Raw genomic sequence first — 22389 nt, forward strand, 5'->3', positions numbered from 1 at the left:
ACACACACACACACACACACACACACAAATAATACAAACCTACAGACACAACTTCAAACTACAGCTTTGTAAACTTGTTGTTATAACACCTTTGATGTGTCTTTTCCTAAAAGGGGAAGTAAACTTTCCGTAAATTATTTTTTTCCTTTTTGGTAGCTCTCCTTTGTTTGGGAATACAATTGCATTCGTTAATTTTAACCTGGGAATATAATAATTGTCACATACCAGCCATTAATCCAAACACAACTTTCTCAATATCTCAGATCTCAACTGATTTTACTCAGAAGGTAGGTATAATTTTATGTAAATGAGGTCTGTTGACCATAAATAGAACAGAATAAGTGTAAAACTAGTTGAGATGAATTGGAATGAAGTTAAATAAAAGTGCTAACACAGATTTGAGTGATTCATTATAATTCCCTATGCTTTATAAACACGCAAAGCAGATCAGGTCACTTTTTGCCCAGGTGAGATAATTGGCTGCCATTCAAAATAATAAAATGGTTTCAAAACCATATCCTGACTAATTACTAACATATACCAGTCAGTGATTATCCACAAACATAGGTTCATCTGATCTTAACAATAATGAAAATAATTCATAATTTATGCTTATTTTACCCCTAAAATTAGGTATTATTTCATGTAAATGAAGTTTATTCACCATAAATTCCAAAAATAAGGGTAAAACTAGTGGTAATGAAGTTGTTAAGAAGGTGTAAAATAGAATTGGGTGATAATTCATACTTTATGCTTTATTAATAGCCAATTATGACCGGGTCAATTTTGACCCGAGAGGACAACAAGTGTGATTATTGGCTGCAATTAAAAAAATTGAAATAGTTTCTAAACAGTATTTTCACTAAACTTTGACTTATACCAGTCCGTGATAACCCATCAACATATGTTCCCATTGATCTCAACTGTTAGTCAAAATAATTCATAATTTCAGCTTTTTTTAACTACGAAATTAGGTATAATTTGATATAAATGCGTTTTTTTGACCATATATAAAATAGCCAAAACAGACCGGGTCAATTTTGACCCAGGAGGACAACAAGTGTGATTATTGGCTGCCATTAAAAAAATTGAAATAGTTAAAAAACAGAATTTTCACTAAACTTTGACTTATACCAGTCTGTGATAAACCATCAACATATGTTCCCATTGATCTCAACTGTTAGTCAAAATAGTTCATAATTTCAGCTTTTTTTAACTCAGAAATTAGGTATAATTTGATATAAATGCATTTTTTTGACCATATATAAAACAAATAAGTGTAAAATTAGTGGTAATATGTTGGAAAGAAGTTGTTAAGAAGATGTAACACAGAATTGGGTGATAATTTATACTTCATACTTTATAAACTGGCAAAACAGACCGGGTCAAGAAGACAACTAGTGCATGGTCGACGGGAGGAAAACACAAGGGTTAAAAACACACAGTTACAAAGTGCTTCACACACACATGTGCAATACATACCAACAAATAAATAAGAATAAACAAATTACAAAATACTAATTTTATTTAAAATACAGCATAAAGGGGGGTGTAGCTAGTGTTGTTTTGGTGGCCTGTTTTAGTCTAGTATTTTGTCAAGCTGTCATTTTAGTTTTTATTAGTTTTAGTCATGTTCATACTCTTTCTTTAGTCTAGTCAAGTTTCAGTCGACTAAAAGTCTGAGCATTTTAGTTACTTATTTTATTCAGAATTATCCATGACTATATTCATCTAGTTTTAGTAGACAAAAACTGATGACATTTAGTCTAGTTTTAGTCAATGAAAATTGTATTTTAGTCTCTTTTTAGTAATGCAATTCTATTCAACCCAGTCAACATAGTATACGTACCTAGTAGTACAAACAAAACAAGACATTTTCTTTTGGCCAAACCCATTTCAAACAAGGTTATCTTATTATATATTTATATCTTATAGACTCCAGAATACATCCATTCCATATATATATATATATATATATATATATATATATATATATATATTCCCAGCCCTAACATCCATCAGGTTGTACATAACATCGGGCCAGCAACAACTTCCCCTATCCCCCTATATAAAGTCACCAAATGCAGACTTTTCTTGACATACAGAGACTCCCAAAATCACTTGTTAGGGAAGCATACATAAAAACAAGATCTGGGCTGAAGTAGGGTGCCAACATTGCAGCCAGCAAAACAGAATGCTCTCATTAAACCAAAGACATCATTGGAAACAACTGCAAGTACTTTAATTTTCAGTAGTGGTAGAAATCCAACCCAGTGAGAAGAGAACCATGATCCAGGAAGAAGACTGAAGTCTTGAGGATGAGGGAAGAAGAGCTAAAGACATAGAACAAGTAGCTCAAGACGCCTAGGGACTGTTCGTTATTTATTTCAGGGGACTCGGGAGAAGTTTTGGGATCTTCAGTCAAAACAGACCTGACCCTCCCTTCACCAGCAATACATTTTGGATGACCCTCCAAAATGATTGGGAAAAAAGGGATGACCCTCCCCAACAATTTACTGATGCCTTCTGTACTGGTTTGCGCTTTGCAAAGATGTACATTTGCCCATTGTTTTTTTACCGCCATGGCATTCGTGACTAAACCTCTGCATTGCTCATCTTATGCATCACACTCCTCTGTCATGGTGGCCATTTCCATAGATTTACTCATAAACATTGAATAAGCATGGAAACTAAATGCACACTTCCTGCATTACTGCATTTTTGTCGGGTGTTTTGGATGTTTAAACAGTACCATTCCTTTATTTCTAGCGTTGTCTGCTGTAACCCTCTAAAGTCGCAGATAATGTAGCACAAGTTACATTTCACGTCGATTCAATTCAATTTTATTTATAGTATCAAATCATAACAGAGTTATCTCGAGACACTTTACAGATAGAGTAGGTCTAGACCACACTCTATAAATTCCAAAACCCCAACAATTACAGTAATTCCCTCAAGAGCAAGCATTAGCAGTGACTGTTGCGACAGTGGCGAGGAAAAACTCCCTTTTAGGAAGAAACCTCGGCAGACCCATACTCTTGGTAGGCGGTGTCTGAAGGGGCCGGTTGGGGGCGTGATGAACAGTGGCAAATAATAGTCACATTAGAGATAATGGAACAGTGACTTCGAAGGTCATCGTGGAAGTTCATGCAGGGCACATCGTGTCATACTGAGTAGTGCAGTCTCCGGATCCTGACTACTCTGTGCATAGGAACAACACAGCAGGGCGTTGTGGGATGTAACGTCGCGCTGCAGAGCACGGGTGGATGCGGCTGACGCAGCAGGATGTGGCCGGGAATTGCAGAGAAGAAAAGAAGAAACATAAGGACTCCAGGCAGTAAACTCCCCAGAGCTAGGTTAGTAACAAGCAGTTCTGGGACAGGTCAGTGTGTCATAGGAAGGAAGGAGCTTCCCCGGCAGTCTAGAATTATAATAGCATAACTAAGAGAGGCAGATTAGAGAGAGGTGCCTGGTCGGGCTAGAACTCTCCCCAACCGATCGGGCTGTACTGGCCTGCCTCCCTCTACTCTCACTATATTATTAATTATGATATAAATACCTGGATTTGTCCATTTTCACATACCCACCAAGTGTCATATATGTTGCAGTAAATTCATTATCCATAAAGAATGTCACAAATTAAAACAATGAATAAGACAGGCAGATTGTATAACAAACATACGTGAATAACCTAAGGAAAGAAATCTTACTAGGAAGATTGCATTAATATAGAACATGTATTTATTGTCTCATTCATTAACAGATACCTGACCTTAAACTGCACTTGATGTGTGTTCATCTTCAGAAATCAGAAAGTAAACATTGAAGACAACATCTTTTATGACATTTCTTCACCCTCCATGGATCTTATTATTTTTTAGACCAAGATTTGCAAAACAACTTCTTCTAACTCTGGTCGCCTGAACCCATAGGTGTTAAACTTTCTTTACCTGGGTGTTTGGTGTCTTTACTTTTTTTTGCACCTGCTTAAACAATTTTAACAATTTTACCACTTTGCATTTAGAGTCATTGCAGGGTTGGTACAAGGCCCTCATCATTGACCTGCATGTACACTAACCACAGGGTTAGGTGTTAGGTTTCTACAAAGTTAGGGTTAGGATTCTCATGTGTATGAACTCCAGTGTAAGGCCTAGAGCACACAAAGAACACCTGAATAAACATCATGCCTTCATTTCTAGTGCCGTCTGCTGCAACCCTTTCAAAGTCAGTTAGTTTCATTTCATGCGCCATACTCCATAGCTGTGGCACATGAACACTAGCTCAGTGGTTAGCACTGTTACCTCAAACCAAGAAGGCACCACAGAGTTAGATCACTGATCTGACCCCCGGTCAATAACAAAAGCGCGTAAAGTAGTTGTTAAGACTAGAAACTACTAGAACTACAACCTTCTGTTGGCCAAGAAAGGGTTTGAACCTGTGAATGGCCTCTTGTAGCTATGTTTATTTGTAAGGTTTGGTTATATTGCTTTAGTTTATCTTTTTCTACACCACTAACTATACTGACAACCACCCCCAATATCTTATGATCCTGTAATTTTTGTGGTGAAGGGTTAGGTTTAGCGTTAGTGCAACCAGTCGGCCCATAGCCTCCAACTTTTGCCCTGGCCTGCTAGTTGTCATAAAATGTCACCTTATGAGGTTTTTTAACGTTAATATGAGTTCCCCCAGCCTGCCTATGGTCCCCTAGTGGCTAGAAATGGCGATAGGTGTAAACCGAGCCCTGAGTATCCTGCTCTACCTTTGAGAAAATGAAAGCTCAGATGGGCCAATCAGGAATCTTCTCCTTATGACCTCATAATGAGCAAGGTTACCTCCCCTTTCTCTGCTTTGCCCACCCAGAGAATTTGGCTCTGCTTTCAAACAAGCAAAGTGGCAGTTGGTCAAGGCCACACCCCCACCCTCCACCTTGCCCCCCCTCTCTCCTCCTCAATAGCTACAGACACAGAAATGGCACATCCTAAGGAAAGCTCAGTGTGGGACTGGCTCTAGTGGCTGTAATTCTGCACCACGGAGACCTCAGAGACAGTATTAGGGGACCACTAAGGTCTATATAACAGAGACTTCAGATACAGTATTAGGGGACCACTAAGGCCTATATAAAAGAGACTTCAGATACAGTATTAGGGGACTACTAAGGTCTATATAAAAGAGACTTCAGATACAGTATTAGGGGACCACTAAGGTCTATATAAAATAGACTTCAGATACAGTATTAGGGGACCACTAAGGTCTATATAAAAGATACTTCAGATACAGTATTAGGGGACCACTAAGGTCTATATAAAAGAGACTTCAGATACAGTATTAGGGGACCACTAAGGTCTATATAAAAGAGACTTCAGATACAGTATTAGGGGACCACTAAGGTCTATATAAAAGAGACTTCAGATACAGTATTAGGGGACCACTAAGGTCTATATAAAAGAGACTTCAGATACAGTATTAGGGGACCACTAAGGTCTATATAAAAGCATCCAAAGAGCACCATGTCATGAGACCTTTAAGATTCGAGGACATTCAAAACTTACTAAACCGTACCTCTGTCGGGGGCCCTGGATGATCCTTTCCTGCCACTTTTCATTTGTCAAACAATGTCTATTTTGATGCTTTTTATGCATTCTGGCACCTTATTTTCATTCAAAGTACAACAAACCTGCCAACTGCATTTATAATACATTAGTATTACATTATATAGCATTTTCATATAATACTCAATGAAAAATACAATTAATATTGCTGAATTTTAATATTTAACATGATCAATGTAACGAGAGCCAATGATACAAATATGAATGTCACCACTTGGGTTCAGGGTTCAGATTTGTTAATAAAGAGTTGACAGTAAAGTAAAATACAGAGAGAAGTCTACATGCTAGTTCTGATGAATTGATAAGTATAAATACAGAAATTAGCCATTTAATTGTTCAAGCTTTTTGTTCCCATAACAAACAGTGAATCTCTTTAACAGTAAAGAGATATTTGCTGTTATGGAAATAAATGCACACAATGAATACCTTTCAACAACAACCTTTTGATGTGTTTAGAAATTTCCTTCATTTTTAGCCCATATATGAGTGGATTAAACAAAGAATGATACAAAATTGTTTGTAACATCATTATTAAGCGTGCAGTTTTCGAAAAATTGGATTCTACTCGAGCTATACTGATATCATATGCACATAAAATGGAGAAACTGATTAAAACCAACAAGTGGGGTAAACAGGTCTCTGCTGCTTTTTTCCTGACTTCTCTACAACTTCGATAGGTTATTATAAATATCTTGGTGTATGTAAAAATTATGAAAAGCATGGGCAGAATTGAGAGATCTACCAAACTAACAACACCATATATTGTTATTACTCTTGATGTCACACACTGAAGTTTGTAAATTGAATTGTTACAAAATATTCCTTTTAAAGTTAAGTCACACAGTTTTGCTTTAGAACTCAATATTGTTGGGACTGCCATATGACAAGCAGGCACAAGCCAAGCAAACAACAGGAAAATACCCACTGTGGTTTTTGTCATGATATTTGGATATTGCAGAGGTTTACATATGGACACATATCTGTCATAGGCCATGGCTGACAACAATAAGAATTCAGAACTGCCAAAAGTATAAAATATATAAAATTGAAAGAGACAGGCTGAATAAGATATGATCTGTTTTTCAGATAAAAAGTCAATCAAAAGCTTTGGGTAGATATTAGTGCTGTAAACAACAGAGTTCACTAACAAAGCTGCAATGAAAATGTACATAGGCTCATGGAGGTTTTGGTGAACCCAGATAAGGTACACAATGATACAATTACTGCAGATTATTAGAGTATATACTATGAACATAATAAAAAAATAAACATATCTGTATTTGTTAACTTCCACATGCCCATCCAGAGTTATATAAGTTACATTTGCCTCATTATCCATTAATGTTGTCAAACTATTTTTGTTAAAAATGTTGTTAAACTAAATGTTTAGATGTTCAGTAATAAAACAAGCAATTTTATAACAAGCATGAATTCCGAAAAAGAGCTCTCACTTTCATGATAACACCAACATCCAAGTTGTACTGTAGTGTCTTAATCATTCATAGATACCTGACCTTGAAAGGCACCTGGTGTGTGTTCATTTCCAAAATTAAGAAAGTGAACTGTTTGAGTCTGTGGAAAGTTTTTATGAAATTGCTTTGCCCTCCAAGGAGCTCATTAAACTTTACACCAGTAGTTACTAATATATAAAGTACTTCATTAACCTCTGGAGGCCTGAAGTCACAGCATTGTTTGGCCTCATTTTCTTGACCATTTGCTCCATTACGTAATCTTTCCAATTTAAAATATTGGCTGTCGTAGTCCTGTCAAGACTTCAACCAGGAGACAACATATTTTTAACGTCACGAAACAACATTAACCACGTCACATCAGTGCCGGCCCGAGACTTTTGGGGGCCCTAAGCAGAATTTGATTTGGGGGCCCCCCTCCCACCACGCGGAGTCACCTGTTTTTGACACAAATGTCACGCTACAATGTTACATTATAGATGAATACAGTGAGGTTATGTATTAATACAGTGACGGATTATGAACTACTGCCCCCCTGGGCACATATGCATAAGGACCCTCCACCCCTACTCTATTTGTGTTAAAGTGGGTGCACATGACGAGGGGGGGTCTGGGGGTGCTCCCCCAGAAAATGTTGAATTTGGTAGATGTGATTTCCTGTATTCTGGTGCATTTTGGGGATGGTCAGCTGGAGATGGGAAATTCCTAAATTTGTTCAGATTCATAGCCTGAAACTGGGAGAAGAGCAAAAACATCTTTTCCTCCAAGAAAAGTTTCTAGTGCCGTTTTTTGCTCTTTTTTCAATGAAGGAATACTTCCTAATTTGGATAAAACTTGCACGATAGCTACGCTCATCTCATTCGTGGAAGCTGCCATGTTGTTTAGACTAACAGTCGCTTCTCGTTGCGTCACACCTAAACCTGCCTCAAAACCAACGCTGATTGGTCGGTCGTTTGGCGAACGGCTCCAAATTTTCTCTATCTCAAGATGCCAGACTGATCTGCGAGTAGAAAACTGGAGCTCGCGAGATCAGGATGGTCTCACGAGGCTAATACACTACACCTCTCCTGACTCATGGCATGTCCTGCACAGGGGAAAACTCTCTCAGATGGTGTCCAAGATGCCTGTACACACAGGTATGAGTTTCAAATGGCAGACAAGCTAGCAAAGCAAGTGTAACATGTTTACTAGCGATCACCTACAGTGAATGGTTAATATGCTTTAACATCCGATTTGGTGAGCCCAGAGGGGAAAATATGGCATTTTAAAGCCTACATTCACGATAGCTAGCTAACGGTAGACTACAGAGAAAGTGGGATATTTTTATGTCTGTTTCGGAGCGTGTACAAAAAGCCGTCTATCAGCAGTGATTGTAGAGTGCATGTCGCAGAATAGCGTGGACACGCGCTTCACACTGAGAGCGGGCACGTGCGCCACTCGGTGGAAAAGGGAGAAAGGAAAAAAAGAGTGTGCTGCTGTCCGGAGCGACAGAGGGAAAATATTTCAGGTCCAAATACTATATACATATGTATTAAATTTTGATCTACCGCAAATTCAAGCTTCTCTTCAATCTGATTTCAACATCTTACAAGTTTGGCTTTTACATAATACACTATTGCTCAACAAAACAAAGTCAAATATTGTTATCTTTGGTATCAGACCAGAAACTCAAATCCAAACTTGGGCCTGTGTAATAACCTGTAATGTTGGCACTCCTCTGTATGAAGTTGATAGGATTAAATATCTTCGTGAATGGCTTGATTTCAAACTATCATTCAAATCACCCATTGAACATGTGTTACAGTAAGTGAACTTTGGAATTAATAATTTACATTGATTTCGAAATTGCTTCATTGGCAGTGTTCGTAAGAAACTTGCTTTTCAGCTTATAATTTTGATTCTTGACTATTGTGATGTTGTGTATACAAAGGCATTTAAGACAATAATTGTTCCACTTAACACAGCATGAAATACACTGCAGATTTGACCTTGCATTTCATTTTCTCGCTCACCACTGTACAATGTATAATACACTGAATGTGAGACACATTCATTGGCTTCAACGTGTATTTTAATGTATTCATTTCAATTATCCTCCTTATTTACAACAGTATCTTGTATCTTTTACCTCAAATTACCAGGTTCGGCACTCTGATCAGCTCTATTCCTTTGCCCCTCCTTTTATGAAACAATTTGCAAAATACCTTTTAAGTTTAAAGCTCCAGCAGATTGGAATCATTTGGCTGTTGGTTTAAGATCCATTTCCATACTTGGTATGTTTAAGCATGCCCTGTCTTTTCACTTTAAGATGGACTGCTATTGTTATTAAGGAAGCTGTCACTGTTTTTATAATGTTTATACCTGACTCTATTTGGTGATCCACTCACACTCTAATACTTATTTATTTATACTGTGGTTGTAATGTTTTGATCAACTTAATGTAGCTCAGTGTAAATTCTTCAGGAAGACCTAACACTTAACACTTAATCATTGCTCTCTTCCTAAATCGAAACAGCTGTTGGAGGCGTTCAACTTCCTGTTAAACCAAACAGAATCGCCCACGAATTCCAAGGGCCAATCACAGCGTTACGACGCTGCTTTAAATCTGGTTCTCTCCCTGCTGCTGTCAGCTGTCATTTCCGGCAAAGTGTGCAACCCTCCACCTCCCCATCCACCTCCAGTCATCGTCACCTAAAGGCACCCTGGGTCTTCCTCCTGCAGGATACTCCGTTGACTCCTTCAGTCTGGTCTTCGGGCTCCTTCGCCTATATCGCATATCTACAAACAAGTCTCTCCTGATTGAATTGTTTTGTTTTTTACAGTTTTATGTATGTTGCATTGATTTTGTTGTGCTATATGTTGGGACCCCCTTGAAAATGAGATGATACATCTCAAGAGGTTTATGCTAATAACTAAATTTGAACTAACTTCTGTGTTGACCCTTTTTTTAATTTATTGTCATCTTCTATTTGTTTTTTACTTTTTATTTGTTATTCAATGTTGCTGTACAGCACCTTGTCACCCTTGATGTGAAAGTTGTTTTTTGAATAAAGTTTACCTCCTTGCTTACTTTTTGCACCTGACAGGATCGTAATGTGGTATTATATGATGACCTCAAAGTGGTAACATTTTCTTTTTTGCGTTAGGGTTAGCAATGACACTAGCATGTTTTGACTCGTGATGGTGCCTGATATTAGCATCCTGAGGACATTTGGGGCTTTGCCCCCAACCTCTGTTGCGGAATCCTGCCCAGTCAAATGTTTTTTTTATAAACAAGCTCTAATTTGAGGCTTTTTTATGCACTGTGGTACCTTATTTACATTCTAAGTACAACAAAATTCCCAGTGTGAATCAATTTATTTTCATTGTGAATAAGAAAATGGTCCGATGGCCACCGGACACCCTCATAAGTTGAGCATCAATATTAAAGTCATAGCTTGAAGTGAAAAATAAGGATTTACTCCTGAGTCAGAATGTGTTACAGTGAAAGACCAAAAAACATCAGTTAACACCAAATATCATTGTTAATCAAAACAACTTAGTTTGCTAATTACATTCATGACAAAGTAAAACACAGAAAAAGTCTACAAATCAGCTATTCGATTGTTCTTAATCAAGACACCTTTCTGTTCCCATAACAAACAGTAAAGAGTCTCTTTAACAGTAAATGCAAAGTACTGTGTATTTACAGTATTTACAACAGTCCATAACAGTGCTGTTTGTTATGGAAATTAAATACCTTTCAACAATTCACATCTCAGCATGATTATTTCATAAGAAGTGACATAAGTATTCAGTGTTATGACATCAATTAAATTTGACTGGACGGAACAATCTTTTGATGTGTTTAGAAATTTCTTTCATTTTGAGCCCGTATATGAGTGGGTTGAACAAAGGATGATACAAAATTATTTGTAACGTCATTATTAAGCGTGCAGTTTTAGGAAAATTGGATTCTACTCGTGCTATACTGATATCATATGCACTCAAAATGGAGAAACTGATTAAAACCAACAAGTGGGGTAAACAGGTCTCTGCAGCTTTTTTCCTGACTTCTCTACAACTTCGATAGGTTAGTATAAATATCTTTGTGTATGTAAAGATTATGAAAAGCATAGGCAAAATTGAGAGATCTATTAAAGACACTACACCATGAATAGTAATTACACTTGATGTTACACATTGAAGTTTGTAAATTGAATTGTTACAAAATATTCCTTTTAAAGTAGAGTCACATAGTTTTGTTTCAGCACTCAGTATTGTTAAGACTGCAACATGACACGCAGGCACAAGCCAAGCAAACAACAGTAAAATACTCACTGTGGTTTTTGTCATGATATTTGGATATTGCAGAGGTTTACATATGGACACATATCTGTCATAGGCCATGGCTGACAACAGTAAGAATTCAGAACTGCCAAAACTATAAAATATATAAAATTGAAAGAGACAAGCTGAATAAGATATGATCTGTTTTTCGGATATAAAGTCAATCAAAAGCTTTGGGTAGATATTAGTGCTGTAAACAACAGAGTTCAGTAACAAAGCAGCAATGAAAATGTACATAGGCTCATGGAGGTTTTGGTGAACCCAGATAAGGTACACAATAATAGAATTACTGCAGATTATTAGAGTATATACTATAAACATAATAAAAAAATAAACATATCTGTATTTGTTAACTTCCACATGCCCATCTAGAGTTATATAAGTTACATTTGCCTCATTATCCATTAATGTTGCCTTCAACTAAATGTTTTGAAAATGTTTAGATGTAATAAAAAAAAAGAAATTTTATAACAACATTGAAAGTTACCTGGTGTGTGTTCATTTCCAAAATTAAGAAAGTGAACTGTTTGAGTCTGTGGAAAGTTTTTATGAAATTGCTTTGCCCTCCAAGGAGCTCATTAAACTTTCCACCAGTAGTTACTAATATATAAAGTACTTCATTAACCTCTGGAGGCCTGAAGTCACAGCATTGTTTGGCCTCTTTTTCTTGACCATTTGCTCCATTACATAATCTTTCCAACTTAAAATATTGTCGTAGTCCTGTCAAGACTTCAACCAGGAGTCTGGGGTTTGTGTCTTGTTTGAAAATAAAAGTTAACAGCGACATATTTTTAACTTTACGAAACAAAATGAACTACATCACATTCTGCTTCATTTGCATAACACAGAAGTGAGGTAACGTAACAAATGTAAAGATTTTAGTCCCACCTACAGTCTTTCCCTAACCCCAAGTGGTTTTACCCTGCAGACCCCAGAGAGTACCAGAGAGTTAAAAAGTGACATCAAGGGGTTCTGACTAAGCGTCAGAATTTCACAATTTGGGAGGGAGAAGTTGTTGTCATCACAAACTTCAGGCCTATAAAATGTGCTCTGGTTAAGATGGCATTAATCAACACAAGGTCAGTGAAATCTAGGCTTAACCTTTGCAGTGCCTGCTCCCACCTTCTGGCACTATCTTCCTGTAGTTATAAAAATGCCGTCAGTCAATGGTTTTAAGAAGCTGTTCAAATCTTTGTCCTGTGAAGCATGTCATGCCTCCTGTATAGTTTCTGTTGTTTGAGTGTTTAAACTACTTATTCTTCTGTCTTTCTTTTTAATAGCAACATTTTACCAATTGAAGCTTAGAAATGCCATTCATGAATTAAATGTAAACAGTAGTGCGGGGCTTGATGTATCCACTTGCTGATCTGCTATCTGGAAATGTGCATGCATTATGCATTATGCATGGTGGTGGACATGGCACAGTGGATAGAACACATACCTTTGGTGCAGGAGATTTGGGTTCAATTCCCACTGTAATACATCAACCAATGTGTCCCTGAGCAAGATACTTAACCCCTAGTTGCTCCAGAGGCGTGCAACCTCTGATTAATAGCAATTGTAAGCTACTTTGGATAAAAGTGCCAGCTAAATGACATGTAATGTAATTATTCCACTCCATAAATGAGGTTATGTACTTGTTTTGAACAATTATAGACCTGTATCCATTATATTTTCTACTGCTAATGTCTTCTAAAAATCAATTTATAATCAACTTTCATAATTTCGTATTAACAATTGCTATTACCATTTCTACCTGGCTTCAGGTTTCATTATTCCACAACTGCCGCCATACTTAATTACACCAGTGATTTGTTCTGTGCTGCAGATAATGGTGAACCCACAGGTGTCATCTTTATTGATTCAACTAAAGCTTTTAATTTTGTTGATCAGTATCTGCTTTTAGATAATCTTCATACTATTGGCCTATCTGAAAATGCAGTTCTGTTGTTAAATAAATCTTTGCATTACAGAAGGAATGTGTCATCCTAAATTGAAATAAATCTTATCTGTTAAATTAACCAGAGGGGTATTGCACAAAACCAGGATAAGGGATTAAGCCGGGATATTCAGGTTATCCTGGATGAATTTAGCTTTGACTTGGTTGCACAAAAGCAGGTTAAATTAAACCCAGCCAAGTAACCATGGCGATTTATTCTTTGCAGCTAGCCTGCTCCAGAGCAGGCTAACAGGCAGGCTAAGATTAATCCTGGAGTCTGATGTGTTAAATCAGCTGACGCTCTGATCCGAAATAAACGTGATTAACAGTATATATGTGTATATAGTCTAATAAGCACGGTGTCTGTCCCCCGGCTCAGATCGGTTAAATCAAAGGTAAACAAAAGATGCGCTATACTTAACAACCTAATTGGAATTAAAACATAGAACAAAATAGGAAAATTAGATGTGGACTATTAAATATTAGATCTCTGTCTTCTAAAGCAGTATTGGTAAATGATTTGATATCAGATAATAAAATTGATTTATTTTGTCTTACTGAAACCTGGCTGGGCCATGAAGAATATGTTAGTCTGAATGAAGCCACTCCCCCCAGTTATATTAATACTCAAATTCCTAGAGGCTCAGGCCGAGGAGGGGGAGTTGCAGCCATCTTTGATTCAAGCCTGTTAATTAATCCTAAACCTAAACTAAATTATAACTCTTTTGAAAGTCTTGTTCTTAATCTTCAACATCCAAAATGGAAAACATTACAGCCAATTATATTCGTTGTTATTTACAGGGCTCCAGGTCCGTATTCTGAATTTTTCTCTGATGTCTCAGAGTTTTTATCATGTTTAGTCCTTAAATTAGACAAAGTACTTATTGTAGGTGATTTTAATATCCATGTGGACGTTGACAGCAATAGCCTTAGTACTGCTTTCAACTCATTACTGGATTCAATCGGTTTCAGTCAGAGTGTGCACAAGGCGACGCACTGTTTTAACCACACCCTCGACCTTGTGCTGGTATATGGTATTGAAATTGAGGATTTAATAATATTTCCGAAGAATTCGGTATTATCAGATCATTCTTTAATTACTTTCGAATTCTTACTACCAGACTACACTAAATTAGATAAAAGCTTCTACACCAGATGCCTATCTGACAGTGCTATAGCTAAATTTAAGGAAGATATTCCAACAGTATTCGACTCTATGTCATGCCTTAACATAACAGAGGACCTCTATGTTAACCTCAGTCCCTCTCAAATTGATTTGTAGACGGTGCTACGACTTGCCTACGGACGACCTTAGACTCCGTTGCTCCCCTAAAAAAGAAGATGATGAAGCAAAAGAAAATAGCACCTTGGTATAACTCCCAAACTCGCAAATTAAAACAAATCTCGCGAAACCTTGAAAGTAAGTGGCGTTGGAAGAAGTGGAAGAATCCCTTTTGGATTGGCAAGAAAGTCTCCAAACCTATAGGAAGGCCCTCAGACATGCCAGATCAGACTATTACTCATCATTAATAGAAGAAAACAAGAACAACCCAAGGTTTCTTTTCAGCACTGTAGCCAGGCTGACAGATAGTCACAGCTCTACTGAGCCATCTATTCCTCTAGCTCTGAGTAGTGATGACTTCATGAGCTTCTTTAATGATAAAATTACAACCATTAGAGATAAAATTCATCACCTTTTTCCCTCAACTTCTAATGGTTCACCTTTAAACGCAGGACCGCTAGAAAGAACGACTAGTCCTGACATATACTTAGACTGCTTTTATCCTATAGACCTCCAACAATTAATGTTAAAGATATCCTCAGCTAAGCCATCTACCTGTCTCTTAGACCCCATCCCAACGAGACTACTCAAAGAAGCATTACCCGTGTTTAACACTTCACTACTAGATATGATCAATATGTCTCTATTAACAGGTTATGTACCGCAGTCATTTAAAGTAGCTGTGATAAAACCTCTTCTGAAAAAAACCCACCCTCGATCCTGATGTCTTAGCAAACTATAGACCTATATCTAACCTTTCCTTTCTCTCCAAGATCCTTGAGAAGGTAGTTTCTAATCAGTTATGTGATTTTCTACATAGCAATAGTTTATTTGATGACTTTCAATCAGGATTTAGAAAGCATCATAGCACAGAGACGGCACTGGTGAAAATTGCAAACGTGCAACCGATTGAGTGGATCACACTAAGTCAAGCTGCGCTTTTTCATTTATCTTGGATTTCTTTATTCTACTTTTGTGCCCAATAGGCCCCAGGAGGTGACGCCCCAGGTCTTAACATTGGGAACACGTCTGTTTTCTTTTTATGTGAATAATTTACCATCAAATTTCTGTAACTGTTGTGTTTAACTTTATGCTGATAACACTATACATACAATTTTGATCTACCGCAAATTCAAGCTTCTCTTCAATCTGTTTTCAACATCTTACAAGTTTGGCTTTTACATAATACACTATTGCTCAACAAAACAAAGTCAAATATTGTTATCTTTGGTATCAAACAGAAACTCAAATCCGAACTTGGGCCTGTGTAATAACCTTTAATGTTGACAATCCTCTGCATGAAGTTGATAGGATTAAATATCTTCGTGAATGGCTTGATTCCGAACTATCATTCAAATCACACATTGAACATGTGTTACAAAAAGTGAACTTTGGAATTTATGAAACAATTTTCAAAAGAGCTTTTAAGTTTAAAGCTCCAGCAGATTGGAATCATTTGGCTGTTGGTTTAAGATCCATTTCCATACTTGGTATGTTCAAGCATGCCCTGTCTTTTCACTTTAAGATGGAATGCTATTGTTATTAAGGAAGCTGTCACTGTTTATATGTTTATACCTGAGTGTATTTGGTGATCCACTCACACTCTGTTTATTTATTTATTTATACTGTGGTTGTAATGTTTTAATCAACCTAATGTATGTGTTGCTGTTTTTGTTTTGTTTTTTCCTGTTTTATGTATGTTGCATTGATTCTTTGTGCTATATGCTGGGACCCCCTTGAAAATGAAATGATACATCTCAAGGGGTTTATCCTAATAACTAAATTTGAACCAACTTCTGTGTTGACCTTTTTTTTTTTTTGTATTATTAATATGTTTAGTTTTTTCCAGTGTCATCGTCTTTTTTTGTTACTTTCTATTTGTTATTCAGTGTTGCTGTACAGCACCTTGTCACCCTTGATTTGAAAGGTGTTTTATAAATAAAGTTTACCTCCTCGCTTATTTTTTGTAGCTGACAGGATCGTAATGTGGCATTATATGACGACTTCAATGTCGTGACATTCTCTTTTTTTGTGTTAGGGTTAGCAATGACACTAGCATGTGTTGACTCGTGATGGTGCCTGGTATTAGCATCCTGAGGACATTTGGGGCTTACCGGGATCCTGCGACTTTGCGGAATCCTGCCCAGTCAAATGTTTTTTTTTTATAAACAAGCTGTAATTTGAGGCTTTTTCATGCACTCTGGTACCTCATTTACATTCCAGGTACAACAAAATTCCCAGTGTGAATCACTTTATTTTCACTGTGAATAGAAAAAAGGTCAGATGGCCACCAGACACCCTCATAAGTTGAGCATCAATATTAAAGTCATAGCTTTCGAAGTGAAAAATAAGGATTTACTCCTGAGTCAGAATGTGTTACGGTGAAAGACAAAAAAACAGCGGCGAACACCAAATATTACTCAAAACAACTTAGTTTGCTAATTACATTTATGACAGTAAAGTAAAATACAGAAAAAGTCTACATATAATTTGTGATGACTTGATAATGTAGAATAAAATAGTTTTTTTTGTATGAATACAGATATTAGCCGTTACATTGTTCAAAATCAAGACACATTGCTGTTCCCATAACAAACAGTACTGTGTATTTACAAACGGTCCATATATTACATACATTAAATACCTTTCAATAATTCATATCTCAGCATGATTATTTTAGAAGAAGTAGACTGTAAATTAGCACTGTACATTAGTAATCAGTGTTATTACATCAAATAAATTTGGCTGGACAGAACAATCTTTTGAGGTGTTCAGAAATTTCTTTCATTTTGAGCCCGTATATGAGTGGGTTAAACAAAGAATGATACAAAATCATTTGTAACGTCATTATTAAGCGTGCAGATTTAGGAAAATTGGATTCTACTCGTGCTATAATGACATCATATGTAGACAAAATGGAAAAACTGATTAAAACCATCAGGTGGGGTAAACAGGTCTCTGCTGCTTTTTTCCTGACTTCTCTACAACTTCGATAGGTTATTATAAATATCTTGGTGTATGTAAAGATTATGAAAAGCATGGGCAGAATTGAGAGATCTATTAAAGAGACTACACCATAAATTGTAATCACTCTTGATGTTACACATTGAAGTTTGTAAATTGAATTGTTACAAAATATTCCTTTTAAAGTAGAGTCACATAGTTTTGTTTCAGCACTCAATATTGTTAAGACTGCAACATGACACACAGGCACAAGCCAAGCAAACAACAGGAAAATACTCACTGTAGTTTTTCTCATGATAGTGTGATATTGCAGAGGTTTGCAAATGGACACATATCGGTCATAGGACATGGCTGACAACAGTAAGAATTCTGAACTGGCTAAAGAGTAAAATATTTGAAATTGAAAGAGACAGGCTGAATAAGATATGATCTGTTTTTCAGATAAAAAGTCAATCAAAAGCTTTGGATAGATAGCAGTGCTGTAAAGAAGAGAGTTGATTAACAAAGCTGCAATGAAAATGTACATAGGCTCATGGAGGTTTTGGTGAACATAGATAAGGTACACAATAGCAGAATTACTGCAGATTATTAGAATATATACTAATAACATAATGAAAAAATAAACATATCTGTATTTGTTAACTTCCACATGCCCACCAAGAGTTATATAAGTTGCATTTAACTCATCAGCCATTAAGATTGTCTTAAACTAAATGTTCAGTGATAAAACCTTTTAAAATTCATAACCAGTTCTGAATTGTAAAGGCACTTGGTGTGTTGTTATCTACAACATTCAGAAAGTGAATTTTTGAGTCTGTGAAATGTTTTTATAAGATTGCTTCACTCTCCAAGGATCTCATTAAACTTTCCACCAGTAGTTACTAATATATGAAGAACTTCATCAAACTCTGGAGGCCTGAAATCACAGCATTGTTTAACCTCCTTTTCTTGACCATGTGCTCCATTACGTAATCTTTCCAATTCAAAATATTGGCAGTTGTAGTCCAGTCACGACTTTCACGCAGGAGACCGGGGTTCGTATCTTGTTTGAAAATAACAGTAAACTAGAAGGGAAAGAAATCCGGTCTAAAAGAGTGAAATCCAGCAAAGTGGATCATTGTGTATAGACTACTGTTTATTTTATGTTTATACCGGAATGTATTTCCATTCACACTTTACTGTTTATTCATTATTAGCCATTTTGGCCACCCTGTGGTTGTAATGTTTTGATCAACTTAATGGAGCTCAGTGTAAGCTCTTACAGGAAGACTTCATATTCCTTTTTTCATCGCTCCTAATGATCAGCTGTTTCATGGTATGTCACTTGTCAGTAGTATATCAGATCTAGCTGTGTCGTTGTTAGTAAAACCAATCAGAGTCGGCCATTTGTCACAAGCCTATCACAGCATGACATCCTGTTTTAAATCTGCTCTCTCCCATGCGGTTGTCAATTGTCGTCTCAGGAATAGAGTGCGTCCCGCCTCCTCCCCTTCAACCAACGGTGGTCTCGCCCACGTCCTCAGGTATTGTCAGCGCTTGGCTGTCAATGGTTCCTGTGCACCTTCATCACCACCACCAGTGTCTGGACTCCATCGGGAGATATGTTTGGGTTTCACTAACCCTTTATGACATTTGGTTTCGATGGAGTCCAATCTCCAGAGACTCGCTACATTTTCATGTTTGTCTGTACAAAAAATATGTTCATATTGGCAAGGAAGTCTCTCTTGATTGAAATATGTGTTGTTGTTGTTTTTGTGTTGTTTTTTCCTGTTTTATGTATGTTGTCGCATTGATTTTCTTTTCTGTCACTCCTCTGTTGTGTAATGATTGTGCTATATGTTGGGACCCCCTTGAAAACGAGATGATACATCTCAAGAGAAGAAATTCCCAGTGTGAATCTATTTATTTTCATTGTGAATATGAAAATAGTCAGATGGCCACCGGACACCCCGTAAGTTGATTATCAATAGCAAAGTCGTAGCTTAATATAAGGATTTACTCCTGAGTCCGAATGTGTTGCTGTGGAAGAACTAAAAAACAGAGGTGAACAACAAATATCATTGTTACTCCAAAGAACTTTGCTAATTACATTCATGACAGTAAAGTAAAATATAGAGAAAAGTCTACATATCAGCTGTGATGACTTGATAATGTAGAATGTTTTTTTGGATATACACAGATGTTAGCCGTTACATTGATCAAAATCAAGACACCTTGCTGTTCCCATAACAAACAGTAAAGAGTCTCTTAACAGTAAATACACAGTACTGTGTAGTAAATACACAGTACTGTGTATTTACAAACATGGAAAAAACTTCAATTCAATCCCTCAATTTACATCTCAGCATGATTATTTCAGAAGAAGTGCCTGTACATTAGTAACAATTAGTCATTACATCAAATAAATTTGGCTGGACAGAATAATCTTTTGAGGTGTTTAGAAATTTCTTTCATTTTGAGACCGTATATGAGTGGGTTAAACAAAGGTTGATACAAAATTATTTGTAATGTCATTATTAATCGTGCAGATTTAGGAAAATTTGATTGCACTCGAGCTATAATGATATCATATGCAAACAAACAGGAGAAACTGATCAAAACCATCAGGTGGGGTAAACAGGTATCTGCAACTTTTTTCCTGACTTTTCTGCAGCTTCGATAGGTTACTATAAATATCTTGGCGTATGTAAAGATTATGAAAAGCATGGGCAGAATTGAAAGATCTAATAAAATAACAATACCAAATATAGTAATTACTCTTGATGTCACACACTGAAGTTTGTAAATTGAATTGTTACAAAATATTCCTTTTAAAGTTAAGTCACACAGTTTCGCTTCAGAACTTAATATTGTTTGGACTGCAAGATGACAAGCAGGCACAAGCCAAGCAAAAAACAGGAAAATACTCACTGTGGTTTTTGTCATGATATTTGGATATTGCAGAGGTTTACATATGGACACATATCTGTCATAGGCCATGGCTGACAACAATAAGAATTCTGAACTGCCTAAAGAGTAAAAAATTTGAAATTGAAAGAGACAGGCTGAATAAGATATGATCTGTTTTTCAGATAAAAAGTCAATCAAAAGCTTGGGATAGATAGCAGTGCTGTAAAGAAGACAGTTTAGTGTCAAAGCTGCAATGAAAATGTACATAGGCTCATGAAGGTTTTGGTGAACCCAGATAAGGTACACAATAATAGAATTACTGCATAATATTAGAATATATGCTATGAACATAATAAAAAAATAAACATATCTGAATCTGTCAACTTCCACATGCCCACCCAAAGTTATATATGTTACATTTAACTCATCCATTAATGATGTCTAAAACTAAATGTTCAGTAATACATCCACGAATTAAACTTTGAAAAGAACTTTCATGATTATACTAACATCCAACTGTCTTACTTTTTCACGGGTATCTGATCTTGATAGTCACTTGGTGTGTGTTTGACTCCAAAATTCAGTAAGTGAACTGTTTGACACTGTGGAACATTTTTCTAAGATTGCTTCATCCTCCAAGAATCTCATTAAACTTTCCACCAAAATAGTTACTAATATATGAAGAACTTCATCAAACTCTGGAGGCCTGAAGTCAAAGCATTGCTTGACCTATTTTCCTGACCATGTGCTCCATTACATAATATTTCCAATTCAAAATATTGGCTGTCGTAGTCCTGTCAAGACTTTCACCCAGGAGACCGGGGTTCGTTTCCTGTTTGAAAATAAAAGTAAACGCTGATTTTCTTTTTTTACTTGAATCTACACATGAATTACGAAGTGAAGTAACTAAACAAATGCACAGATTTTAACCCAAACTACAATCTTTAAAATTTAACATATATAACTCTTGGTGGGCATGTGGTGTTCACAAATATAGATTCCTTTATTTTGGGATCATGTTTGCAGCATATATTCTAATAATCTTCAGTAATTCCACAATTGTGTGCATCATCATAAATTACCAAAACCTCCATGAGCCCATGTACATTTTTATTGCAGCTTTGTAAGTTAATTCTGTTCTTTTCAGCACTGGGATCTATCCAAAGCTATTTTTTTTTATCTGATAAACAAATCATATCACATTCAATGTGTCACTTTCAATATTTCTTTTTTTACACTTTAGGGGGTTCAGAATTCTTACTGTTGTCAGCCATGGCTTATGACAGATATGTGTCTATATGTAAACTTTTTCAATATCCAACTATCATGAGAAAATGACTAGTATTTTCTTGGTGTTGGCTTGGCTTCTGCCTGCTTGTCAGGTCGCGGGGTCAGCTGCATTGAGTGCTAAGAAAAAACTTTACTTTGAATGGAATCTTTTGTAACAATTCAGTTCAGAAACTTCACTGTGTGGTTTCAAGAGCAGCTTGGCATTAGGGCTATTATATATTTTTTTCTAAATAGCCCTCTGTTTCCCTCCAACACCATCAAGGAACACCTACAAAGCACGTTCAAGTCTTATCATCTCTGGAATTTCTACAGGAACAGTCCATCTCAAGCAACTCTACAGCAGGGCTATCTGCTTTTTTCAAATAGCCCACTGTTTTTCCACCTCCTAAATACCATCTGGGAGGCCCCAATAAGCACGCTTCTGTCTTTCTACATCAGGACACGCTACAGAAACAGCCCATCTCCAACAGGTAAGAGCCCTCTCATTTGCAAGCAACTACTAACATGTCTCTTTCTTTAGGAGCGGCCTTGCCTGTCAGCAGAAGGGTGAGTCTGCCACAGCCTCCACACACACTACATTAACACCACTCATGTCCCTCAATACTCTCCACGCACTCT

The 22389-nt window shown here is 36.6% G+C and overlaps 4 protein-coding genes across 4 annotated transcripts; all 4 read right to left on the reverse strand.

The window, feature by feature from the left end:
- Window positions 1–2248: 2248 nt before the first annotated feature.
- Window positions 2249–6948, reverse strand: LOC114564251 (olfactory receptor 142-like). Its single transcript, XM_028591498.1, has 2 exons — window positions 6050–6948; window positions 2249–2333 (listed from the first exon to the last, which is right to left on the reverse strand). Exons 1-2 carry the CDS (start codon window positions 6946–6948, stop codon window positions 2249–2251), a joined length of 984 nt encoding a protein of 327 aa, XP_028447299.1.
- Window positions 6949–10885: 3937 nt separating this feature from the next.
- Window positions 10886–11812, reverse strand: LOC114564252 (olfactory receptor 6K3-like). The gene has a single exon (XM_028591499.1). The coding sequence runs from the start codon at window positions 11810–11812 to the stop codon at window positions 10886–10888; it is 927 nt and encodes a 308-aa protein (XP_028447300.1).
- Window positions 11813–17359: 5547 nt separating this feature from the next.
- LOC114564253 (olfactory receptor 11A1-like) lies at window positions 17360–18286 on the reverse strand. Its single transcript, XM_028591501.1, has one exon. It carries the CDS (start codon window positions 18284–18286, stop codon window positions 17360–17362), a length of 927 nt encoding a protein of 308 aa, XP_028447302.1.
- A 1703-nt stretch (window positions 18287–19989) lies between these two features.
- On the reverse strand, window positions 19990–20913 carry LOC114564254 (olfactory receptor 6N2-like). The gene has a single exon (XM_028591502.1). The coding sequence runs from the start codon at window positions 20911–20913 to the stop codon at window positions 19990–19992; it is 924 nt and encodes a 307-aa protein (XP_028447303.1).
- Between the last annotated feature and the right edge of the window lie 1476 nt (window positions 20914–22389).

This window comes from Perca flavescens, chromosome 11 (assembly GCF_004354835.1).
Source record: "Perca flavescens isolate YP-PL-M2 chromosome 11, PFLA_1.0, whole genome shotgun sequence".
Lineage (NCBI taxonomy): Eukaryota > Metazoa > Chordata > Actinopteri > Perciformes > Percidae > Perca > Perca flavescens.